Consider the following 19,385-nt stretch of genomic DNA (forward strand, 5'->3'; position numbering starts at 1 on the left):
CTCCACGCGGGTGGGTGCATGGAATCACGGTATCACAGTCCCTCTCTGTGTGTGCACTGACTGGTGTACGATGGGTGCCTGCTAGAAAATAAACGCTCTAGGTGCTCAACTCGTTAATCTAACATTTTACCATCTCTTCCCCCACTTCTCCCACTGTTAGAAAGTGTGTGAATTGTAGGAATTTGTCACAAGAAATGTAGGCAATAGGTACGCTCGACTATGCAAGGTTAAAGGTCCACGGAGAGTCAGCTCACAGTATGTGCAAAGTTCATCCTAACATGTGGGTGCATTAAAGCTAATTTCTTATTCATCCAGCACGACGTCAGGTGGAGGATTAGTCTTTAAATATTCAATATTGAGAAGTAAAACTAAATTTCAACACGCCATTCTAATTACACTACACTATATTACTCTACAGGGGAGAGCAATATAGTGTAATTTTCTGTTTTAACCCACTAACTTAAGGATGAGGTAACATCTCTATTTCCATGACTAGATGGCTGAAAAAGAAGTGGAAGCGACTGGATCCACTGCTCTTGCCCAATGCAAGCTCCGAGCACAGGAGCTGTAGTTTCTGTCGGGAGAATTAGTTGACATGACACCTGCGGACATCTGCGTCCATGTGAGCTGCTTAATGAAACACACTGTCAGTCAGAATGTCCACACGACAGATTCATAAAGTCTGGAATTACAGCGATGTTTTCAAATCTGGTTGCAAAATGCCTCAGTTCGCTGGTAGCCACTGTGACTGCAGTCAGTAGCGGCAGCCATTGATGCTAGCAGCATGAAGATTCCAGTATGGAAGACTGATGCTAACCTAAAAAAAAAGACTGATGCTAACCAACCAAAAGGGAGCAGTTGTCCCCTTAAAACCCACCCCCTCCTTGCTGTGTAATTTAATTGCTGCTTACATTTATTTATTTGCTGTATTTTTGAGCATTTATTTTATGCTTATGTATTTATTGAGCATGTATTTGTTTCTATATTTATTTTTGGTTATGTCAGAGTCAGTCCTCCACAGCTGCAAGTCAAATGAACATGCCAGATAAAATGTATCATTAAAATGCATTAAGGAGTCAATTTGTGACAATACTATATTTACCCCTATGGACCAACTTGTTTTTTTTTTCAGTGAGATCGGGTTGCCATTTATGTGTTATTGTTTTAAGGCTAGCTTTTTACATGTTGCAAAATGATAATTTATGTACAAGGATTCCTAAATTAAGTCCATCACCTACCTCTCCTCCTCCTTCTCTAAAGTTGTCCCTGATTAAGTTTGGCACAAACATTGGTCTAACATCTAAACTGTAATCACCCAATCTCTTTCAATGAATGCAACATTCTAACATTTCTAAATTGAAATGTGAGCTTGAATGATAAACACCTCTTTGTGCTTGGATAAGAGTAAGACATTGGTGTATGTTAGCATATGTGGCAGAGGGATGGGATCGGGGTAATGGAGAGGCCATTATCTCGTAGATCCACCTGGAATGTACCGGTTAAGTGTGCCAACAGCAGTTAGGTGAGAACAAATCCAGGGCTTACTTACAGTTCTTCCAGCTGCAGATGTTGAAAGACCTGCCAGGACAGTGTCTTCAACATAGGGTTCTTGGACAAGTTTCTGGGGGAGACATTGAGAAAAAGACAGAGATATATAAGGTCTACATAGTACGTGGGAAGATTTTGTTAGTCACATGTCTAAGGAAGAAGTAGAGAAAATTTCAGAAATTACTAGATAATCTTATGTGGATACCTTGCCATTAGCTCTGACCAGTTTATCTGACCCTACTGGAAAAAAGTATCAACACAGCATGATCCTGCCACTGCCATGTTTTCCTCTGACTAATGTATGTTCAAGGTGATGTGAGGTGTGAGCTTTCCACCATGGTATTTTGCATGAAAGATTTCAGCTGTACGCCATAATCAGCGATATTAAAACAATAAAAGGCTTGCAATATTTCAGTTGATTTGTAATGAATCCAGAATGTATGACATTTCATGTTTTTTAATTGTATTACAGAAAATAAAGAACTTTATCACAATATTCTAATTTTCTGAGACAGTCCTGTAATCTCATTTTAGTAAAGCAACTTCTCCCACATTTACTGAGCCCCTACAATGTTTGTGGCAACCTGCAACCAGCTTTATTTACCAGCTTTATTTCAGCAATGGTTTGGTCCTTATCATTCTTCCATAATGGCTAGGTTTGTTGAATGCTTGACTAATACGTGTCTGGCCAACAGATCTCACATCTGAGCAGTGAATCTCTGCAGCTTCCCTAGAGTTACCATGGGCTTCTTGGCTGCTTTTCTTATTAACACTTTCCTTGCCCCGTCTGTAAGTTTAGGTGCACAGCCTTTCATTGTGGTTAGCAGTTTTACAATTCTCTTTCCATTTTTAGATGAAAGATTGTTCAGTAGTTCCCTTAATTAGTAAACATAGAATTACTAAAGGTAAGTGGGTTTACACTGAATATGATTTAAGGGTAAAATAGAAAAGGGGGCAGAATAAAAATGTTGATCACTCTCTTAGAATTGTTTTTCCTATTATAATTCTTCTTTCACTTCACAGTATATGTATTGCTATTTCATAAAGGGTTGTGGGTGTAACATGACAAATTGTGGACAAGTTGGAGGTAAAGGAATACATTTATAAAACATTGTAATCCTAAAATCTCATCTAGATGGATGCTTTGTGTTCGTTTTGCTCCAAGGTTCAGAGTGCACAACTGGACTTTGTGGACTCACATGTAGCGCAGGTTGGGGTTTTTGGAGAAAACCCGAGTATGGAGGGCGTGCAGGCTGCTCCGGGTAATAGTTCTATTAAACACACATGCACACATTTAGAGAAAAGGAGAAGAGAGACCATCACATATGTTAATACAGAAAAGAAAATGGAGAAAAAACATTACAGAGCAGACCAGGATTTAAAAAATGCTTTTAGATTTCTCACATGGATATTTTTAATCACTCCAAAGTCTTTTCATTAAACGATTACTCCATATGGTTTGAATTTAGATTGCAATTAAAATCACATTGTATTTTATTGTATTATCCAAAATACTCATTGTAAATTGATTTACTTAAGTGTGTAGTTAATATGCTAGGTGACACGAAGCTTTTGCTGGCGGAGCTTGGTGTTTGCATTATACGTTCACCGATAAAAATCCAACTGACCTCATCGTATTAAACTGAAGTCAATATCACTTAACCCCCTAGCGTGCAAACTTCAGCAAGATAGAAGCTTAATTCATTATCACATTTCTACACCGTCAGGGTATATACTCCCTCATACCCATCTAAGGTTTTAAGTATGTGAGGTAAAAAAAAAATATATGGCCTCTTCCAGGTTTTAAAAGGTGCATCTATCCTAAAACATAAAAAAGACACCCAAACTGTCATTATCAAATAAAGACAGATGAAGCCAGTGGAATGGAATGCAATTGGTAGAAAAAAACTACAAACATTGTAGCTGCTTTCATAGAATTTAAAAGGGAAAGCAGTGGCCAAGTGCTGCTAATCAGAAGCAGATAATCAATGATTAACAGCTGTGTGATCAATTCTCTGAAAGCAAGGGTTTACTGGTCTGGAGTATGAATTCATGAATGAATGAAAAATATATATATTTATTGTCATTATGCATATTGCAATTAAATGGAAGACTAACATTATATAAAAAAATAACATAAATAAAAATTTAAAAACTTTAAGTAACGACTAGAACTGCAAGCAGCAACCAAGCCCAACCCATAAAATCAGCCCCTGGCCCCACGCCTCCCAGCCTGCCAGGCTCATATACTCCACCGACCCAATACGGATCTAGAATTTAACAAGAGTGCATATTTCACATGGTCAGATTAGAAGCACTGAGGCACCGAAAGGCTTACCTCTTAAAATGCATTCTGCATTTGACTCATGTGCAGAGTCTACTCTATCTAGCCTTTTCAGTGGCTAGATAGAATAGAACACAGTGGTAAGAAGTTAAGATGGAGATCCCTCTATGGGCCACTCGTGAGTCGTGGCCTCTCTCTGCTCTGTCTTCTGTAACCCCAGTGGGTCGAGGCAGATGACCGTTCATACTGAGCCCGGTTCTGCCGGAGGTTCTCCTCCCTGTTAAAGGGGAGTTTTTCTTCCCACTGTCGCTTCATGCATGCTCAGTATGAGGGATTGCAGCAAAGCCACGTACAATGCAGACGACTCTCCCTGTGGCTCTACGGTTCTCCAGGAGTGAATGCTGCTTGTCGGGACTTTGATGCAATCAACTGGGTTCCTTATATAGGACATTTTTGACCAATCTGTATAATCTGATTGAACTTGATTTTGTAAAGTGCCTTGAGATGACATGTTTCATGATTTGGCGCTATATAAATAAAATTGAATTGAATTGAGTTCATGCGAGAGTATGTACCGAAATTCCACCAGCATAAACAAACCAGAAAGAAACATAAAGCTGCTGCTCGAACAAGCTCAAAGATTGCTACTTCACTTTTTTATCTGTTTGCTGTACTTCTGAGCTCCTACGATGGGAAATAACAATGTTTATTGAGTATACCTGTGCAAATTCTCAGTTATCTGGGTCATCGCAACAGCAAACAGGCTTAAGTTGGAGGCAACTGGACTTTAATTCAGTTCTTTCTGAAAACATTTTGACACCTGTCCAGGAGTCTTTATCAGTTCTGGTAGCTCGCACTTGGGCAACCTGTAGTTGGCGCGCTGCTGTTTTAAGGACATAGAGGCCCATCCTCCTGGGCACATTCTAAGTCAGATGCAAATCAATGACCCACCTGCCACTGTCCTGGGTCATTACAAACTATTGCTTGATGTGAGTTGTGTACTTGGTCACCTGAATGTTGAATGTTGTTTTTGTTTCTCCTCTGTGGCAGAGAGAATGTTCTCAGCTTGGTAATTCACAGTTCTGATAATAGAGAGTCTGTGTTTCAGTGGGTGATGTGACTCAAAATGAAGATTTACTTCTGTGTGTGTGGGCTTCAGGTAAGCCTCAGTTTTGAGACAACCCATCTTCCTGTCCAGAAAAGTCCAGAAAAGGCAACCTGTTGTTCTTGGCATCCTATCTGATAAACCGTATGTTCCTGTCCACTGAGTTGATGTGGCTGGTGATTGCCTCCACTTCTTGGTTTTGGATTGTGACCCAAGTGTCATCCATGTATCAAACCAGTGAGTTGGTGGTGTTCCTTTGTAAGCACAGAGTGTCATGCTGTCCTCCTCCTCCATGTACAAATTGGCCACAATGGGTGACACTGGGGAGCCCATGGCACACCCATGTTTCCGTCAGTAAACCCTGTCTCTGTACTCGAAATATGTGGTTAAGAAACAGAGGTCCAACAAGTCACAAATCTGGTTTGATGTTAAACTGGTTCTGTCTTTTATCATTCATCGCGTTCCAGCCGAGTCCTGACAGTGTTCACTGCCTCTGATGTTGGAATGCAAGAGAAAAGAGAGGTGGCAAAGGAAACAATGTTTTTCCCTGCTGCCAGTCTCAGGTGTCAGTCTTTGGAAATGAAGTCTACGGAGTTTAGTATGTAGTGTGGAGTCAGCCAGCAGAGCCAAAATTGTTGCAAGATGTTTTGCAATGTTGTATGTGACCGAGTTAATACTGCTGTCAATGGGTCTGAGAGGCACCCCTCCTTTCTGTTTTTGGAAGTCCATATATGCGGTGAATGGCCTCACCTGGGTACAGCTAATAGTAGCGGGAGCGACTGATCACTTTCTGTTTTTCCAGTTTTTGTAGAGTCAGTTATATTTAAAAAAATGTTTTGTAGTTATTGGTTGGGGCCCTTTTCAGTGTCTCGTATGTTACTGTCCATCAGTACATGCATTATCTTCTCATGGTAATTGGTTGTGTAAAATACCACTGTGCATCTGCCTTGTTGTTACCGTCTTTGTTGAGGTATGTACCGGCCATACTTTCCTGTGGCGTAATGTTTGAAGTGGGCATTTTTGCACTGGAGAGTGCTGTTGTGACTTTTATCCTAAGTTCTCTGTCATGTTATTTATTATCGCTGATTCAGTGGCAGTAATGAGTTCTGTTATCAGAACGCCGACTTTAACTAGTCCGATGACTCTAAAGCACTTTACACTATGACCAGTCATTCACCCATTGACACACACATTCACACCCTGACAGTGGTGAGCTATATATGGAGTAATATGGAGTGTTACTGTGAATGTCTACATTTTAAACTAAGCAATTATTGATCTTAAAGAAAAGCAAGTTTAAAATGATATGTGGTTTCAGTAATAACTTAAAGCAGTCTAATGGATAGATACTTGATTTTTGGTTTTGCATGCTGTGCATTTAACACTACTGTCTTGGCCAGGTCACGTTTGGAAAACAGGTTTATATCCCAATGCATTTTTTCCAGGTTAAATAAAGGATACTACATACTTAGTCCTTTCGCAACACCCATGTCCTTTTCGACAAAAAGAAGATGCTACAGGAAGACAATGTAACTTTTGGCAACACTCCCATTAGGCAAAAAAGGTGGAATGCACTGATGAAAATTTCCTTCATTGTAATATACAATTTAACTTGTACTTAGACAATTATTAATATATGTTTCTGTCTTGATCATTCAGGAATAATCATTCAATAATTTGTTTATTTGTTCATTTTTGGCCTTTTCTAAAAGGGCAAATAAACTGCAACTGAAAGACACTTTCTTCCTACTATGGCTGAAATTTACAAGTGACCCAGTAAATAATAAGGAAGTTTTTAATTTCATAAGCTTGTATAAATTGAGATTTGTAGCATTGTTTAGCATTTGAAGAAGTTAAAGATCTTTTACATGAAGACAATGTTTGAAGTTGTCATGGTTTAATTTTGATTCGGCTTTTGTTTACCATTAGTTTTCATTATTTCTTCCTCGTTTGGGTTTTAGTTGTGATTTGACTTTATTTAGTGTTGGTTTTCAGTTTCCTCCTTCGTTTCTCACTCAGCCTTCCCTTCACGCCCTCTGCAGTCAGTCACACCTGTTGGTAATCAATCAGTGAGACTCATTTCTCCTGCCAGCTTCCTTATTTAAGCCTCCCTCCGTTCTCATTCCCCCGCCGGTCCGTCATCAAGCTACATCTTCTCCCTGCCTGTCTGTATTTGTCTCCTGCCTGCTACTGGAACCCCGTCACCTCTGCTTCTCCTCAAGGTTTGCTTTCTTCTGCCGTTCAGAAGAACCTCCTGCTGTTCTCTGGCTCGCTCTCTGTCGTGCATAAGACTCTGCTGCCGTTCTCTGGGCCTCCAAGAACTCTCACGCTCCGGGCCGTCAGCTCCTGCCATCATCTACACCCCTGCTCCTGTTCAGTTCTGCCTCTCCGGTTACATCATCCATTCAACCTCTCAATAAAACTCTTAATTTTAGTCCATTTAGTTCATCCGTAAACAAATCGTGACAGAAGTATGTTTTGTCTCTTTTCTGGCAATTTTCAACATGAATGGATACAAAGAAAAATTGTGGTGAGCTGGGCATTTTATTAAAGTAATGGAAACAATGTAATAGGGCTAACTTTAAACATACGCACAAATACTTTAGAACTTACAGCCTCTGTAAGCCCGGGTACAGCTCCATCTCAACATCTGTCAGTGTTGTCAGACCCGTCCAATTATCAAGATATCTGCAGAGAAAGAGACACAAAAATTACATCAGAGCCATTGTTAAAAACTTCCTGTCATTCAGTTTATCCAACTTTATTGTTCTAATTTAACCCTTTTTAATGTTAGGTAAAAGAAAAAAAATGTTAGGTTGTATTTGTTAAAGTCCTTTATTTGTTTGTCAACGGGGTTGTCTGGTCTGAAAAATTGTCTGAACCCAAAAAGATAAGATACTGAAAACTAATTTCAGGTGACCATTTATGGTATAATGTTAGAGTGTGCACTCCAGCACCTTTCTTTCCATTTCAAAAATAATGGGATGGGTAAAAAGTACCGTAAATACATAGTGAGAAAGAAGTCACATGCATGCCAACATTACTGTATCCCATATACAGTATATGAGTATTTAGTTTAGCTTATTGGTTTATTCCAAGCTAGTACAAATACTGTAATATATTATGTAATATATTATGTATAGTGTCAAATAAACATAACAAGTTATAACAATAATAATATCAGTAACGATACCAATTAATAACAATAACTAAAATATCGATGCATCCAAAATAGTTATTATTGCCATTGAAATACACTACAATTACATACATACAAAATCACATAATGCAGTGCAAGTGGACAATATATTCAGCTGTGTGTTCCAACAGGAAGCAATTTGACGAGAGTCTCAGCCCTTATATATATATTATATATATATATATATATATATTATATATATATATATATATATATATATATATATATATATATATATATATATATATACTGTATATATTCGCTCACAAAGATTTGTTGTGAACACTGATTCAATATCACTACTGCTTCTCATTAAAGTTAAGGAGCACACCCTTCTTCGAGCAGCACATGTCATATTTACACACCAACATATAAAAAAGATTCAGCACATATCCATACATACCCACACACACACACACACACACATATATATATATATATATATATATATATATATATATATATATATATATATGTGTGTGTGTGTGTGTGTGTGTGTGTGTGTGTGTATATCCCCCTTTTTCTGAATATATAATGTATTGACTACTTTCAGGATGGAAGGGCAATTTTACCCAGTATAAAAAAACTATAGCTTTAAGGCTCCAACAAACAACAGCTGGTGGTGTTAATTTCCTACATCACACATGGTGTGCAACCAAATCCCTCATCCTTGACTTTGAGCAGTTAATTGGCCTAACTGTTGACTAATTTTGAATCAATCGTTTATCAAGTCTGACGACCCCAAAGTGCTTTACACTACAATCTGTCATTCATCCATTCACACACACATTCACACCCTGATGGCGGTGAGCTATGTTAGTAGTCACAGCTAACCTGGGCAGACTGACAGAAGCGAGGCTGCCATACATCGCCACCACTGGGCCCTCTCACTACCACCACTCCGGATAAAACACTGCAGTTGTTTGTTCTGTTTCAAGGTCCATTCCTCTGATAAAGAAGATCTAACCTAGTTTCACATTTAGTCCTATAGGCCTTAAGCACTAATGCATTAAACAGCCATCTGATTTATCTGGAATCTATAGGTCTGCATATAACTGAAATTCTGGGACATGATTAATGCATTATAGCTGAGACAAATTGATTTCTTCTTCATTTTTATAATGGATAGCATTTTAAATTTGACATTAGCAATGGATTGTTCCATAGATATTGATGTTGTGTCATGATGTGTTTGGTTGAAAGCTCTGTTACAAAAGCATTAACAGGAGGACTTATACAATATGCTTGTTTAACAAAAAGCATGATAACAACGTCAGTGTAGCCTCTGTCAAACTGGTGCCAAAACTGAAGCCAAAATCTCTGCTAGTTGCTGAAAAACTTTCAGCAACTAGCAGCACTGCCATCAGAAGGTCACAGGTTGATACAAACCTCAAATCTGGAAATATAATCTGGAAAACCAAACGGAAACAAGCAACTGAACACAACAGAATTAATTAGAGTCAGTAAGTAAACTGTAAGTCTTGAATGGATTTTGTTTGACTTTTCAAGGCTGCGGCTCTCCCTGCTGCACCTTTTCCTACCACACTTCTTCCTTCTACTAAATTTGCTGTTAATATGCTTGGAATCAGAACTCTGTGAATAAGCAGCTTCCTCAGCAATGACCTTTTGTGGCGTTGCCTCCTCGTGAAAGGTGTTGATGACTGTGTTCTGGGCATCCGTCCAGTCAGTAGTCTTCCCCATGATTATGTCGCCTACTAACCCAGAGTGAGATACCATTTGGAGACTCAGGAAACCTTTACAGGTGTTTTGAGTAAAGTTGCTGATTAGGATGTGACACCATGAGTTTCCAGTAATGAATGTTTTCACTGTGTTCTTATTTTTCAAGACGCTGAATTGTGGGTTTTCATTATCTGTAGCCATAATCATCAAAACTACAAGAAACAAAGGCTTGGAATATATCACTGTATGTGTAATGATTCTATGTAATATATATGGATGGATACCTTTCACATTTGAACCAATATGGTACTGATACCTGGCACCTGGGAATCAATACCAGTACATAACGGTACCTATTTTTGGTACTTTTGTGTGTTTATGTAGTAATAAATGTTCATTAAGAAAATCTCAAATTTTTTCAATGTAACTTTTATTTCTCAATATTTAAAGTTGTTTTGATCTACAAATAAACTTTATTAGATAATGAATGTATTTTAATACATTGTCTGAATACACAGCACCAGGGCCGGATTTAGGAGGATGGGGGGCCCTGGGCTGGAGTCAGGATGGGGGCCCCTGGGCTAGAGTATATATATATATATATATATATATATATATATATATATATATATATTAGGGCTGGGCAAGTTAACGCGTTAATTCTGCGTTAATTCATTAGACTATTAACGGCGATATTTATTTTATCGCGCATTAACGCATGTTGCTCACATCATGCTTTCAGTCAGTGTCAGTCAGCAGGCGCGCTGACTGCAGCGCGCTGTCACGGCAGCACTCTCCTGCTCCCCCTCCCCTCTCGTACATGGCTCAGCGGCGCCAGCCAATCAGCACACAGGCTCAGCCTGGCCCGCCCACTCAGCTCTCACACAAACTTAACAAACAAACAGCTGAGAGAGACCGCAGCAGCGAAAAAACATGAACAGGGGAAGTAGCACCGTTTGGCTTTATTTTAATACCGTAGATGAAATCAAGCTGTATGTTTTGTAAAAAGCCGGTTCATTTTAGTGGAAACACAACAAATTTATCTAAGCACGTGAAAAAACATGAAAACGTCGAGCCCCAGAAACGGAGAGAGGAGACGAAACTTCTCTCATTGCCCTGACAGACCCACAGACGTCTCTGACTGAGGCGTTTCAGTCCTCCAGGGAACATCCAGGTAGATCAGTGTTCATCTTCAGCAGCAGTTCATGTTAACTTTCAAAGTAGATATTATCTATCATATGTTACTGGAGCTCACACAGAAAATGTAATTAAGACCTTGAAAGAACCCAGTACATATATTAAAAAGTGTCATTTAAGATAAGATAACATTAGCTAATCCTTTTTTTATCCCACGACAGGGAAATTTATAGGATTAAAGCAACAGGCAGGTGCACACAACACAGACAAAATTACATAACGATTGAAATATATAAGAGGTGGATTAGCGAAAAAACACTGAACATAACATTATTATTATTATTATTATTATTATTATTATTTTTTTTTTTTTTATTTAATTGTAATAATAAAATAAAAACCACAAAACCCAAAATGTCAACAGTTTCATGATACATCAAGCTTAGGGACTGGCTAATATACAGCAGGTCAAAAAAGGCCATATTTTGGCTGCAGTGCTTGCTGTTCTCTTATGAAGAAAAGATCAAATAGTGCACTAAATTCAATAGATGGGTTGAAAATATCCAGTATAAAATAAGTGCTACAAATGTTACAACACTTTTGTTCATATGGCAGCAGAACATTAAAATAAAAGTGCTCTTTACACTACTTTTGAATTCATTCTTGGAGTTTGTAAATACAATGCGATTAATCGCGATTAATCAGGGCGATTAATCGCGATTAAATATTTTAATCGTTGCCCAGCCCTAATATATATATATATATATATATATATATATATATATATATATATATATATATATATATATATATATATATTTTTTTTTTTTTTTTTTTTTTACAGCCCCCGGTTCTCAATAAAAGCAGAGGTGGGTGCAAATGAACAATTTTCATCTTATAGACCAAGGATTTTACGGAGAACATCTTGAAAAATATGAAGAACAAAATACAGATTTCCATTTATTAATAACTCTTTTGCATTCAACTTCTTTGTAGGAACTCGAACCACAAACACGACTTACATTTACTCAAACGCAAACCAAATAAGAAAACAATACTCAACCCTGAAAAGTTTGAAACTTTGAGCGTCTTATAATGCAGACATGCACAATCTTTGTTTTGTATCTACCCTCATTTAAATTTTTACTTTCATTTAGCAGATAAACTTTAAAAAAGACCAAGTTTGTTTTCAAAATTATTTTACAGCCCCAAAGTTGTTTTAACATAATATTAACCCTCATGTCAAAAAGTTTGGACACCACTGCCCTAACCAATAACACCAAGCCCTTTCAGTAATGAGTGAAAGGGTTATCAGACATTTAAGCCTTAGTCTGATATGAAATTTGAAAAGTTGCCCACTTTTCTGGATTTTTTTGCTGGAGGTTTCCCTTGATGCTCCTCCTCCCCAATGCGTAAGATGCGTCAAAAATGGACCAATAACAAGCAAGCATTCAAGATGGACGTTTGCCAGAACAAATGGCGTTCCGCGAGCGAGTTATTTTTAGAACGTGACGTCATATCACGTGGTACAGGTAGGGCAAATATGCATTTTCCTCCACTCTTTCGCTGTATGCTACCCTTGGTTTTACTCAGTAAAATTTTTGCTTTTTCTAAGTCTAAGACGTCTCCTAACCATGGTTTTTAAACATTGTTGTTATGGAACGTGCAACAGCGACTCGAGGTATGCTGATAGGCCGCATATGAAGGATGTTAAAGCCGCAAGCGGCGTCGATCGGCCCTCGCAGCCAAGCGCCATTGCGGTGTCGGCCGGCGGGCGGGGTCCTCACACCGCCGGCCGGCGGGCACTATCCATTCACAAAAATAGATAACATCCTTCGGGGCCCCCGAAATGCCGGGGCCCTGGGCTGCAGCCCCGGTAAGCCCCTGCTAAAATCCGGCCCAGCACAGCACATAAACTTTTTTTTAACCAAAGCAACAGTCATTAGAGGCACACAATGAACGAGGTGAATACGGGATTGAAGCTGTGTGTGAATAAAATTCAGGGAATTATTTTAGTGCAATATTCAGAAAAACAAAATTACATTAAAAACAGCATTTCATTTTGCTTTGTAAATCTGGGCGGAATACATTTGCAATCTTTGTTCCCTTTGCTCTGACTGCAGGCGAGTTACAGGATGAGGCTGCAGCAGCCTGCTGTCTGTCTGTGTCTGGTGATTGGAGAAGAACAATTAGTGGTTTCTCAGGAAGTCACCGATAACAGAAGAAAGTCGCTAGATTCTTCGCTAGTCACATTTTTGACAAAAGGTCGCTGGATGGTTCTGAAAAGTTGCTAAATATAGCAAGAAATTCGCTAAATTGGCAGCAGTGACCAGTTGCTTCCTCAGATTTTAGAAGTATTCCAGCCACTGGCCTTGTACTTACCCTCTAAAATAGTGCAGCGAGCAGTTTCCAAAAGCAGAGCCATACTTTCGAGCACTTTCTGTCAGCCATGCTTTGCTTACTAGACCAGTAATACACACAGATAATGACACGCATACACATCAGACTTAGTATTTATAGTTTTTTTCCCCACACGTTAGAGCATAGAAGTTTGTATCAGAGTCCGAGAGCGTTGATATCAGTCTCTTTTCGAGTGATATGAGCAATGTTACATGGATTAGTCCCTCCTTCATGAATCTCAAGTAATGAGGCTTCATTTACAGAAATGTGCAATTTGAGATTGTAGTGTGTAGCAGGGGGCAATAACCTTCACAGCTGTTGAAAAGAAGCTGTTTGAGTTTATTAGTTCTGGATTTGATGCTTTTTGTAATGTTTTCAGCTGGTGAACTCGATATTCCGGTGGACACAGAGATGTGTTTAAATGGTCTATTGTGCAGAGGAGTAGTAGCGGGTGAAGCAGAAAAACAGAACCAGACTAGACAGATGCACCTTGGCTGAAGGTGCAGGCAGGCAGGGATGAGCAGGAAATGCAAGCAGGCGGTGTAGACCAGGGAGCCACCAGAACATGTAGAGCCTCACGGAGAAACTGGCAGAACTGCAGCATGCAGACACAGGCCACTTAACTGCAGAATCCAGGTGGCTGAGCACACGGGATCTGGTAGAGCAGTGTACATCACAAAGGGCGCGAGAAGAGAGGAGATGTTGTGGCGGGGATGAGTTGGCTAAGGCAGGTATATGTAGGCTGGTGAACAGGTGACCAGATTTGAATCTAATTACTGGCAGCAGGTGGAGTTGATGTAGGCTAATTGACTGGGGCAGAGCTGACAGGATGGTGGCTGGTGGCTGAGAAGTGACAGACTGAGAAAAAGTCCAGAGGCAAAACAAACAAAAACCCAAATCTTAACACTTCTGAAGCGTTTGCCTGATGGGCGAGGGGCAAACAGTGCATTGTCCAGGTGGGTGGGATTAGTGGAGATGTGTCTGTATGGAGTTAGTTTCATGCCAAAACATTGTACACAAAAAAATGTGTTGCACACAAATATAACTTGTTTTGCTCACAAAAAGATATGTTCCACCCAAAAAAACTTGTTTTGCAAACTGTCCCCAAACGTTGCACTCAAACGTTGCACTCAAAATATCAAGTTTTCCTCGAGCACAAAACAGCCTCTGCTTGCAGAAAAAACAGCCTCTACCCACGTACGAAACAATTCCACACCCTCTGCGGTAAATTTGTGTCAAAAGTCACGTGATGCATTAAGAGTTGTTGTTGTTGTTGTTCAGACTTCCCGACAGCAGGGGGCGCACCCGACAAAAACTGAAACGCGCCGTTTTGGCTGAGGAAGAAAGATGTGATATCACAGCTAACAGCATCAGCACCCCACAGGTAAGTTTCAAAACTTTCCTGGTGAAAAAGTAATATCTAACTATGTCTTAATATGCAGATAGAGCATGTAAGATTTCAGTTAAAGGTACTGCTATGTTGCAGTAAGGGACCATGTTACTTTTTAGAGCAAATAACATGAAAGCTAGCCTTAGGTTGAACGCCATGCTAAAACAACTTTTGCTTTGTAATGTAACCCCTGCGGTTGGCTTCTGCCATTTCTGTGTTATGTCAATTAAATAGTACCTCATTGGATACCCAGATAAATGCATTGTTAACAGATTATAATTGTGGTTTTTATGTTGTTGTCAAATGACTGTCTATTGTTCTTATTGGTGTAAACCTAAATTGGTGTTTGGATTTGGTAATTTATCCTAAAACTGTCAAACCAATGCATGTATGCTCATCTGCAAAACGGATTCTTAAGCAATTTAAAATAATTGCAAGGACTGGATATTGATTATATGAAAATTGGTAAAGAAATTAATTAAAATTGCGTTTTTTAACACATGTATGAATGTTACAAGTAAAGCATATAGCAGCAGGGGTCCGTTCTTCGTACGTCGCTAACTCAGTTAGATTTGATTGTTGATGATTTGGCATGATCTTGGATCGTTTGGTTCTTCGAAACTCATCCTGGACTTGTTGTCATAGCAACATGTGCGCAAGCTTAAACCTGCTCGCGAGCAGGCTTATTTCATGTAAACAGGATTAGATTGCAGTTTTATAAGCGGAGAAGATAGGGAAGTCTATCCAGCCAGTGCACTTGGACCATCTCGTGGCAGAGGACGGGACAGAATTGTGGAACACCATTTTTTAATGTTTAATAAAAGACAAAACCAATAATGCTTAGTTCCTGTCATTTTATTTAAACGATTTTTTTTATAAAGAAAAGCCAGCAAGTCATCTTTTGTCTGCAATAAGAGATAGTTATGTAAAGTCAGCAATACTACTATGTGTCAAATGGTGTATTAGAATTTACTCTGAACGTCCTTTTGAATCAACTCGATCTCTAGTGCAATTTTTCTCTTTTTCAAGTTGTGGCGTTCAATTTCTCCTCTTAATTTGTGTTTTTTTCGGGTCAAAATGCAATTTTTTTGTTGAAGAAGCCGTTTATATAGGAAACGGATGGCACCCTGTGTCATTTTGTGAAAGAAAAAGAAAGGGTGAAACATGCCTCATGCAACAAAACTAAAAAGAACCTGTTTTTTTTTTCAGCCTTTTTCTTGGTGGCTGTTATAAACAGACAAACACATCATTTAACAGTGGCTTTTAAAAAAGAGGAAGAAGTTGCTTTTTAAAATACAGTTTAGTAATTAAAGGCTACCATTTTGTAGAATATTCTTGTATTTCACTTTTACTTGTCCCCATGTTCTAGTGGGTCCGGTGGAGGCTCTGATATAAAAGAACAAAGTAAATATGAAATTATTAAAATGCAAAAATACATTCTGTAGAAAGTGATAGAAGATGATTTGTCTGCTACTTTCTGCCAGCCCTCTCTCCTGGCTTTAACAGACTTTGAGGTGTTCACTGTCGTTTTAATTAAAGGCATACTATGCAACATTTTTCAGTTAATTAATATGTTCCATACCGATTTGGATGATTAAATGAGTCATTTCAGGTCGAACAAAGGTTTTCTCGGCCGCCCTGGGGGTCTGTGGGGGAAATACCGCACTTGCAATTGCAAGAGCTCACGGCCCGCACACACAGAAGTCTCGCTTTACGGCGAGAACTCCATGTGTTTTTGCCCTGCCATTCACTATATGCACGCGCGAAAGCAACAACAAAGAACCGTGTGTTAACGTCAAATAAGACGCTGCAAGAAGCTTGATGTTCATACCTTCACTGTGTTAGTCATTGTTTGTACTGCCGTTTTTTCCACTTTTCGTTGCGTTCGCCTGTCTGCTAAGCTCAAAACAACCGCGCCTGGCTTGATGGAGAAACCAGAACAGCTGAGCATCTTTACGACAGTGCACTTTTACTTTCACCCTCTGGGGGGAGCCTCGCTGGAAAATCAACCCCAGTTGCATAGTATACCTTTAATGACTCAAATTCGGCATTACCTTCCATTAAAAGCTCTTGTTCTGCTTGGGAGAAAAACTGAGGGCGTTCTTTGGCCATGCTGAACAGCCAATAGCAGCGCTGCTGATCATTGTTTCTACTATCGATACATTTCCCCTTTTAAACAAACGCATGAACGCGCAGTTATCTCAGATAACTCAATCCAGCCACACTAACCCTAAACAACAGGTGTGTTGGAAGAACCCAATTAGCCGGATCATGATTAGCCGGATGAAATCCTCTTGGATGTCTCATTTGATCTCGGATGTTTTATGCAACGTACGAAGAACGGGGCCCAGATCTAGATTATATCTCACTACCTTTATAACTCCTTAATTTCTTCAAAGTAAAAATAAGGTCATGTGTGCCCAATTGCAAATATGTGTTGTGCACAACACATATCTGGCTCGGCCATGGCAAAAACCACAGCTGGAATTGGCCACATGGGCAGATATTTTCTTGAAAAGTTTGTAGTGATTTATTTTTTTCCTTAAGAGGAGTATTATTCTTTACATAACCATAACACATATCTGTTTTTCAGCATCCGCTGATGAGGTGAAAGCCATCAAAGTTCTGGGTTGGATGGAAGCCTCCTACATGAACTCTCACCATGGAAAGTAGCATCAACCTGCTTTGAGACATGCCAACTTCCATCACAAGACTACCAAGACTTGAACAATTCAGGATTTAAAGGAATCTTAAAACACACGACAGAGGATTTGGGCTTGTTTAAAAATAATCTTAATATGTAACCGTTTTAGTTCCCAGTATTAACTACTTTGATCAGTAACTGTTGAAGCATGTCTTTCATAGCTCTTAGTGGAGCCGTTTAGGCTGGTTAGAAAAAAAGGCCAGGTTTGACATTGTTCTAAATTTCCTGACAGTCTTACATGCAGAAATTGTTTTTCATAGTCCTGTTTTTGGCTTCATCCATTTCATCAGCCAGTTATTTTTTTATACAGCCTGTTTTATGGTAATACATGGATTGTTTAGTGGGAAAAACCTGGAGAATTAATGGAGTTCTTTCAGTCTTAATTTCAACAATAAAGCAATCCTTGTGGAAAAGGTGTATTGACTTTGATTAATATTGGTAAGAATTGGAAATAAAGACTTTATCAAAGGGTATGTTTATTATGCAATGTGAAAAATAAAGGACTGTTTAAATGTTCCACAATGTTTGCATCCTCAGTTTTAGTAACAGCCCCATGTGCCCCTTTTTTCAATAACCTCAGCATTTTCAAAAGGTTTATACAGTACCATACACATTTACTATCACAATTCCAGCAATTCTACATTTTTATTCGGTAAACACACTAACTTAGTTACATTTTCCTGGCTAGATTTTACTACTTGAAAACCTTTTGCAACAATGGTAACCACGGTAAGATTAAACTTGTAAAGTGTTGGTCATACTGGACAGTAGCAACATATATATCTGAGCCATATGATTCAGAATATCCCAGTGCATCCATGGCTGCCCTCAGTGCTACCAGTTGTTCGGGTATCAACACGTTGCCAGTTTCAGGAATAGTGACCCCACAGTGTGGGTCATCAAGCAGTCTACTGTCGTCCCAGTCAATATGAGCCAGGCAGAGTCCCTGCAAAAAAGATAGAAATATATAGAGAATAAAAAAGATGCCATAATTCTGTTGCTACAACTTACTGAATATAATTTAATTCATGGAGTTAAGGATTGAAAAAAAAAAGACTCCAAAATCCATTAATTATTTTGAAGGACCATAACTATAATAGTAAGCACAAAAAATCCTTCTTACCTCTGTGATTTCTGGTTCTACGACAGAATGCTGGATGCTTCCCATCTCCCATAACTGACTGAGTGTTAGATTCCCTTCAGTTCTGAGTGAATGGTTATTCCAGCCACTGCTGATGGTGTCAAAATGTACATGTAGTCTTGGGACAAATAAATAGTGACAACAGAAGTTATCGAACATGTTTGACGGATCAAGCAAACTGTTGTCCTCTCATGAGTGCAGCACATTGTAGTTTGTGTGAGTTACTGCACACCACACATCTCTCCAAAGACGTTCAATTCTGAAAGGAGAGTTGAAGATCAAATCATAGTTTAAATATGTTTTTTCAAAAGTCTGTTACACGGCATTTTTAAATCAGAGATAAAACTAAACAGTGCCTTTAACTGAAATCTTACATGATCTATCTGCATAGTTAGCTATAACTTTCTCACCGGGAAAGCTTTGAAAGTTACCTGTGGGGTGCTTATGCTGTTAGCTGTGATATCACGTCTTTCTTCCTCAGCCAAACCGGCGCGTTTCAGTTTTTTTTGGGTGCGCCCCCTGCTGTCGGGAAGTCTGAACAACAACAACAACTCAATGCATCATGTGACTTTTGGCAGAAATTTACCGTAGAGGGTGTGGAATTGTTTAGTACGCGAGCATAGGCTGTTTTGTGCGAGCAGAGACCGTTTTGTACTCGAGGAAAACTTATAAATGATATTTTGAGTGCAATGTTTGGGGATAGTTTGCAAAACAAGTTTTTTTTAGGTGAAACATATCAACAAATTTTTTTGTGTACAACCTGGGTGCGATTTGCCTGGGGGGATGGGGGGGATTTA

General features: G+C 39.0%; 1 protein-coding gene across 1 annotated transcript in view; it reads right to left on the reverse strand.

The window, feature by feature from the left end:
* Positions 1-19,385, reverse strand: part of LOC105918256 (NT-3 growth factor receptor) — an 80,962-nt gene that overhangs the window by 52,786 nt on the left and 8,791 nt on the right. Inside the window, exons 2-4 of the mRNA XM_012853307.3 lie at positions 7,551-7,625; positions 2,748-2,819; positions 1,550-1,621 (exon numbers count right to left, since the gene is read on the reverse strand). Coding sequence (XP_012708761.2) covers positions 1,550-1,621; positions 2,748-2,819; positions 7,551-7,625 — 219 coding nt within the window. The remainder of the gene's footprint in view (positions 1-1,549; positions 1,622-2,747; positions 2,820-7,550; positions 7,626-19,385) is intronic.

This window comes from Fundulus heteroclitus, unplaced genomic scaffold (assembly GCF_011125445.2).
Source record: "Fundulus heteroclitus isolate FHET01 unplaced genomic scaffold, MU-UCD_Fhet_4.1 scaffold_39, whole genome shotgun sequence".
Lineage (NCBI taxonomy): Eukaryota > Metazoa > Chordata > Actinopteri > Cyprinodontiformes > Fundulidae > Fundulus > Fundulus heteroclitus.